Source organism: Montipora foliosa, chromosome 9 (genome assembly GCF_036669935.1).
Source record: "Montipora foliosa isolate CH-2021 chromosome 9, ASM3666993v2, whole genome shotgun sequence".
Classification (NCBI taxonomy): domain Eukaryota; kingdom Metazoa; phylum Cnidaria; class Anthozoa; order Scleractinia; family Acroporidae; genus Montipora; species Montipora foliosa.
In genome coordinates this window covers 40,998,291-41,005,790 of record NC_090877.1, presented here as the reverse complement: position 1 = coordinate 41,005,790, position 7,500 = coordinate 40,998,291, and the positions used below count along the sequence as shown (strand labels likewise).

At 37.5% G+C, this 7,500-nt stretch overlaps 1 protein-coding gene across 1 annotated transcript in view; it reads left to right on the top strand.

Annotated features, from left to right (window-relative positions):
* The first annotated feature begins 571 nt into the window (after positions 1–571).
* LOC137970212 (protein arginine N-methyltransferase 1-like) overlaps positions 572–7,500 on the top strand; it is a 9,684-nt gene continuing 2,755 nt past the window's right edge. Inside the window, exons 1-9 of the mRNA XM_068816731.1 lie at positions 572–640; positions 709–871; positions 985–995; positions 1,406–1,561; positions 3,395–3,458; positions 4,779–4,921; positions 6,001–6,088; positions 6,197–6,312; positions 7,433–7,500. The exon at positions 7,433–7,500 is cut by the window's right edge and continues 83 nt beyond it. Of these exons, the coding sequence (XP_068672832.1) occupies positions 608–640; positions 709–871; positions 985–995; positions 1,406–1,561; positions 3,395–3,458; positions 4,779–4,921; positions 6,001–6,088; positions 6,197–6,312; positions 7,433–7,500 (842 nt within the window). The 5' untranslated portion in view covers positions 572–607. The remainder of the gene's footprint in view (positions 641–708; positions 872–984; positions 996–1,405; positions 1,562–3,394; positions 3,459–4,778; positions 4,922–6,000; positions 6,089–6,196; positions 6,313–7,432) is intronic.

The following is a 7,500-nucleotide window of genomic DNA, read 5'->3' as shown; positions in this document are numbered from 1 at the left end:
TTGAAATTACAGCAAAAAATGGAATAATTTGCTTTCACTACAGTTGATATTTGCATTAGTCAAGAGAAAGATAAGTAGGGTAGTTGAAACACTTTGTGAATACCTTGCCCTCCCACAATAATGTTTTGCCGAACGGGCTCAGAAACTCGCGTGCAAACAACATTGTGAGGAGAGAGTGAGCCGCGAAAGTTTCAGGTCCGTATTTTCGTGTACTGTTCCAAGGAATTTTGTGACAGACTCTAGAATTTTTATTTACAGCCGCTGCCTGTTGCTTGCTTTGATCAGTGCAACCCACGTGAACGCCTGATTGGCGTCTTGTTTTAGCTGATTTCCTGCCTGTTGGCCATAAAAAGCGAGAAGCAGGTCACCGCTGCTCTACCGACTGAGCTACAAGGTCAGACGGGAGCAGGCCGTGGGAACTGAAGATGTTAAAGTCACGGCAATGAAAATGTACAAGGAAGGATTACGTTTTTGCAAACGTTGGCCGTGTAGCACTGCCCCCCGACGGCCTGCCACGCACCGTACATAGCATACCTTGCGCTTTACTTTTTGCCGCTGTGGTAGCGTGGGCTCAGACTTCGAATTGACAGTACACGTGCGGAAGATAATGGAGACCAAAGCAAAAGTGGCGAAAGTCGAGGTACTGTGCCTTTGCATCTGGGATTTATTCCTTACGACAGGAAAAAATATAATGTTTCTGTTCTCTAGGAGTCCACCAATGGGATGGAAGTCGATTCATCAACGGCGAATCATGTCGACGAAGTTTCCAAGGGCCAAAGTCTGAAGAAAGCTTCTACAATGCAAGATTCTAGGCCGCCAGCATCTGAAATGACGAGTGCTGATTATTACTTCGATTCTTACGCTCATTTTGGTGAGAAACCCTTTTCAAGGTCTTTCTTTTTTGTGCATAAAGGTCGTGTACTAACCGTTTACTTTTGTTGATATGTTGAATTGCCTTTGGCATCCTGTTTACCGCCTGTTCAGGAATTCATGAGGTACGTCTAGTGCAAAATTCGTAGCCTTGGAAATATTACCGGTATTGTTAAACGGATGATTGTTATGATTGTTTTTCGTTTTTGTGTTCAGAAATCGTATTATTTGAGTATTTTAGTTACTGCAGTATCTTGCTCAAACTCGCTCTTTACTAATAATGTTATTTTCTATTGACTAGAAGTAAAATTTATGTTTGACTCATCAGTTTATTGTGAGTTATGAGATTTTTTATTTGACATTTTTCATAAGTTATCTTAGTCATTCAACTGCTGTGTACCTTTTTGGAAGGCCTCGATTATTTGCTCATTCCTTGCAGTGTGTTTATGTCGCAAAAGGAATTTTTTAAGTGATCAAAAGGTGCCCTTATTCTTAGTACATGTAATTCACTTATTTTTGTTCTCCTTACCAACAGGAAATGATCAAAGATGAAGTACGCACATCAACATATCGTAATGCAATGTACTACAACAGACACCTGTTTCGGGACAAAGTTGTTCTTGATGTGGGTTGTGGCACTGGCATTTTATCGATGTTTGCAGCAAAAGCTGGTGCAAAGCATGTGTATGCTGTGAGTTATTTCCTTGTCTTAGCAGACTGAGAGTGAAGGTTTTTTTTTGTGTGAAATGACATGTATCAGTGATATGCACATATTTTTATAGCCAGTATAATAATGATCATTCTGAAAAGCCGATGGGTGGTTTTGATTTGATGGTTTGGGTTGATTGTAGAAACAATAACGAACTCTGACCTGTAATTTATCATTAATATCTATTCTAAAATGGGTTATTTTTAGACTTATAATAAGATCAATAATGCACATATTTTGATTGGTTCTCAGCTATGATCCATTAGAGGACAGATGCATAGCTGACATCATCGTTAAAAAAACTTTTAATTGTAGTAGATTCCATGTTACCATGTACATGTTCAGTAATACATGTAGGTCACAGAAGATGTCAAAATGTGTTAAGACCATCAGTGACACATTCTGCTATCCCTTTGTGAGCCACCTTTTTTATTCTTACCATATTTTGAAATCACTTGTGATCTATTACTGACAAGATGCATGGCAACACAGAATCTATTTGTTAAATTGATCACTAGTCGTCTCTATGCAAAGGTCTTGGTGTGATTACAAGCCAAAAAATACAGAAAAAGCTAACAAAATAGTCTTAACGGTTTCTTTCTGAAGAGTACCACTTATGGATTTTTTTAATTTAATAACACCAGATGATTTTACTCACGAATGGGTGACCCTCTAAGGGGTGGTGAAAGGATTAAAAACATGGACATTCATTCAAAAAATGCAGGACCTATACCTTAAAACAAAAGCTTTGAAAAAAGGTCATCTTTTTAGCTTAGGTTCATCTTCAGGTTTATCTTTAACCCATTGACACCTCAAACATCCTAGGACACCCCCCAGTTGAAAAAAGTTGCTGCTTGAGTTTAATCCAGGTGATCTTGTGACGTAATTTGGAGGACTGGGAAGAAAAATTTGAACGCCGTATTCCACGACCGCATGCGGCCTTAGGTGTTGTTTCCAAATTCCCTGCAGTATTTCCATCGCCAAAGCCTCAACAGATCATTCCGTGTCTACCACATTTCCTGTTACTGAATGAACATTCAAGTACACCTGACGAGCTCTAACCTCGCCTCTGCCATGTTGAATTTGAAAGTGAGGCCGTGCGCAGTTGTGGGATTCGGCGTTGAAATTTTTCTCCCCAGTCCTCCGAATTACGTCACCAGATCACCTGGATTCTACTTGCTGGGGGTTCATAAAGGGTCATGCACCGGGCAAATTGACTGGCTTTGTACACTCTTTTGCCATGACTTTGCCTGGCTTTTTTCATCTTTTTTGCTTACTTTATTATATCAAATGCATTAAAAATACCCAGGTGGCAAATGCTGAAGATCTCCTGTGGAAAATCTTTAGGAAACTGTTGCACATGGCATGCTAATTTGTGACACCCTGATCCTGGTGGAAGTCCCTGTGATTCTTATTCCCAAATGTTGCAGTAGAAGTTGTCCCTTGATTATAGCATTTTTTTTTTCAATCTTAAAAAAATGCACCAGAAAACATCATATTAACTAGGTCCTGAAACAATACTGCCTGTTTGTTTCAAAATAATAATATTTACATGTAAAGTAAGGATTCAATGAGAATTTTAAGAAAATTAATAACAGTGACATGAAACCCAACTGAAAGGAATCGGTTGGCCTTTACAAAAAGTGCAGTGCTAGAGTTGAATTCAGATCAATCTACAGGTCAGAGTGGGATGGTCTGAAAATTATTCATCTGGTCATTTTAAATGACCTTGCGTCTTAATCCTTTCTTCTTTTCAGAACATCATGATGAGAGGCTGTAAATTGACTTTTTTCAATGCTTTTCTCTTGTTTTAAGGTTGACTTTTCCTCCATCATTGACTATTCCAGACAAATAATCAAAGATAACAACTTCGAAGAAGGTATAAAAATCACCATAATGAAATAACGGGGTAATTACATGAGACCAAGATTAACTCAGACCGTTATGAAATTTTTGCAGCCATTTACATGAAACTGGGATGAAATGATATCGCTTGTGTATTAAATACATGTACATGGCTGACCCAAAAGCATAGAAGCCTGAATTTTCTAGACCCGGTCTGCGATTTGTTTTTATTTACATTAGAATGGTACAAACTCAAACTGGTACAAGATTTTCTTGTCTTGGTCCTGCAACTGAGACAAAGTCAGACCAGTCTGACCAGTATGGAGGCTGATATGAACTCATGCCAGTCTGAGTTTGTCCTGGTCTAATGTAAATACCCCCTAAATTACATTTCATTACAGGAGGTAGCTTATTCTTCTGTTGATTTCAGGTCGCTATATAATGGCATTTGTGTCTCAGTAAATTTATGGTTTTATTTCAGGAGCAACTTTAAGGGAATAATATTATTATTATCAGAAACCCATAAGGGTTGAAACGTGTAAGGGCCCCTTGTGTGCTGGGAAACAAGCTTCTGAATATTCAATTTGCTAAGTACCATATTTGGAACAACAAGAGTGAGGGGTTTCCAAATATGGTACTTAGCACTGAAACATTCAACCAATCAGTTCGCACTGAATATTCGGAAGCTGTGAACGTGTGTTGGACGTTTCAACCCTTATGGGTTTCTGTTATTATTTACCGGTATTCCCTTTTACAGTTGCTCCTGTTTTCTTGGTCCAATTGGATGTCAGTTACCTCTCAGTATGAGTACTCATTTTGAACTCCATTCTTGATGAAATGCGTGATTTTACAATCCAAATATATAGACTGCAGTCCATATTCCCATTAATTTTTATATTCTGACAAGATTGATTAATTAACAATTATTTGCCGAAGGTGAAGTGATTATCGGTGAATATTCACCCATAATCACTGAGCCTGAGGCTTGTTTAGTATAAATACACAGGTGATTATTTCAAAAAAGAGAAAAAAAACATTTCAACGCAAAATTATCTTCACTTACAGTGGCAAAACAACTATTGGCAGCCATTTTGTCCGTTGAGGTGATTATCGGCTGATAATCCGAGATAGCGAGCCAATGCGAGCGCGCAATTTTGTATAATCACCTGTGTGTTTATACTAATAATAATTATTGTCACTTCTTCTAATGTGAAAATTGCATGTTCACTTTTCATGAAACCATACATCGATCTATGGAAATCAGATTGCAAAAGTGTACTAATTGTGCAGTATGCTCAAAAACCAAACAGCATCATGGGACCTGCATTCTCATTTTGGTCCAATTTTATTGTAGTTATTACCCTCATCAAAGGAAAAATTGAGGAGGTTGACTTGCCTGTGGACAAGGTGGATATAATCATCAGTGAATGGATGGGTTACTGTCTATTGTACGAGTCCATGTTGGACACTGTGTTATTTGCCAGGGACAAGTGGCTGGTAAGTATTTTGCATCATCTCATTTAAGTTATGAATTTTCATCCCACCAGACCTCTCATGCGCTATCACTAATACTAAAGGTTCAAAAACAGGAGAATGTGTAGGGATTATTATTAAATATTATTATTATTATTATTATTATTATTATTATTATTGTTATTATTATTATTATTTTATTATTTTATTTATTTATTATCATTTGTTATTTCTATTATTTATTATTTTTTCTATTTTTTTTTCTTTAGAAGTTTTAAAACAGTTTTAAAATGGAGAAATATCTATATTGCTTGTAAATTTATAGTTCTTACCTTTTGGAGATATTTTGGAAATAAAGTGATTATTATATTTTAAAGAGAATATTCTCTTTAACAGCTTTTTTAATGCATTGCGTTCACTGCTAAAATAACTGGTTAGCAACTTGCTCCTGTGGCGTAAAAAGATTGTTAAAACTAGCATTGTAAAGTTTGGAGGCTCTAAGCTACAATACTTTGTATGCTTTAGGATCTTTTGGAGTTTACTACAATTCTCAGGTGAGTATGACACAAGGGAAGTTTGGTGACAAATTTTCAGCGTTAAAGTTACCATGTTGTCAAGGGCAACTTCCTTCGTTTCCAAGAGTAACTTTTAGGGCCTTGACGTCACGAGCGAGCGATGAGCCCGCCAAAATCTACAAATGGTAACGGTTAAATTCAAACTGGCGACCATTACCAGTTAAATGACGTCAAACCCCGAAAGTTACCCTTGGAAACGAAGCAAGTTGCGCTTGACAACATGGTAACTTTAATGATGAAACTTTGTCACCAAATTTCCCTAGTGTCATACTCAACTGAGAATCATATTACTTAACCCATTGATTTCTGTGCCACCCCTTACTGATAAGTAAAATTGTCTGGCATTGGACAGGGTAAAATGTATTATTGATGTCTCACTCCTTGGAGTCAATGGGTTAATCAACAGAGGTCATTCTTCCAAGGATAAATAATTGATTATAGCTGTACACTAAATAATAGGTTTACATCATTCCCAACTAGCAGGTGTACTCTTTGGAGCATCAAAATACCTTTTCCATTCCATCATAGAAATCTGGTGGGTTGTTGTTTCCCGATAAGGCACAGCTTTACCTCTGTGCAATTGAAGACAGGCAGTACAAAGAAGATAAAATTTATTGTAAGTGTAGTCCTACTAATGGCTCTGTTGTTGCTTTTTTATTTATTTTTTGTGTCTTTTCCCTTTCATTTATTGTTGCTGATAGTCAATGCCGTGATCCATTTTTAGGGTGGGACAGTGTTTATGGATTTGACATGAGCTGCATTAGGAAGGTGGCCTTAACTGAACCATTGGTAGATGTTGTTGAGGCCAAACAAGTCGTTACTAACTCCTGTGTGGTCAAGGTAACAGTGACTGTTACATACCTCAATGTAATCTCATTACAAATTGATAATGTTTTGTTGTGTGGAGGCACAGTGGTATAGTGGGTCAGTTTTTGACTCGTTACGAGTAACAGAAGTGTATAGAACTTGGGAGCCACACGAATGGATCAGACTGGAAAGTTTGATATGGTTTGGTGCCTTGAAACAAATTCTACTGAACCAATGCCAACATCTAAGATAATGTACATTTATCTTGACAAGAGGTGCAGTGTACCAACTAATTTTCAGTTTGCAAACAATGTGACTGTCACTTACTAAGAATATCACTGATGATGTCTCATCTCTACTACACGTACAGCAGCTGTAAGCGACCAGGTTAATAATTGTTGAACTTACAGGTCCATTGATATAATACTGATTTCTTATTAATTACATGTACATCATCCACTTTGTTGTTCTTTTCAGGGTTCTCAGTGGATTTTCAAAACAGATAGCAAAATTGCAATAACAGGCAGCTGATGACTCAGCCCTTTGGGCTGAGTGCAAAAGCCGTAGGCCTAAGCTTCTAGGGGGGTCCGGAGGTGCAATTTCTTGCATTTGAAATATCCATAGATTGATTTTTCTTGTTTTGACATAATTATGTGATTACGTTCAACACATAATACATAATTTCGTTCAACAAGAAGAGCTGCTTTGAATTGAAAAGTGTCATGAACACTAACATTACATATCGACACGTCACAGCTTATCTTTTACGTGCATTGCATTTTCAGAGGGCAGCCATCATTAGCCTTCAAACACAAACGCATTTCCGGTGGTAGCTTCTCTCCCCTGAAAAAGAAGGAGAGAAATGGCTAAGCTGTCCTGTGCTGGTGTATTTGACTGTACACATTATGAAACCTACGAAACTAGCAAACTTTGAAAAGGGGAACATCCAAACTTTCGTCACAAAGCAGCAAGTAGCGAATAAGTGATCATTGTTTTTCTCAAAATGTCATCCTTTTGAATGCTTTTTTTAACAAAAATTTCATAGCCTGAACCTTCATGTTCACAGCCAGCGCACCTCTGTAGGTTGCCGGCTTCCACTGAGAACCCTGTCTTTTATCTACACACAATTTTAATTTATGGTTTTTTTTTTTAGGAAATTGATTTGCACACAGTCAAGAAAGAAGATCTTTCCTTTTCTGCTCCTTTCCAACTGTACTGTCG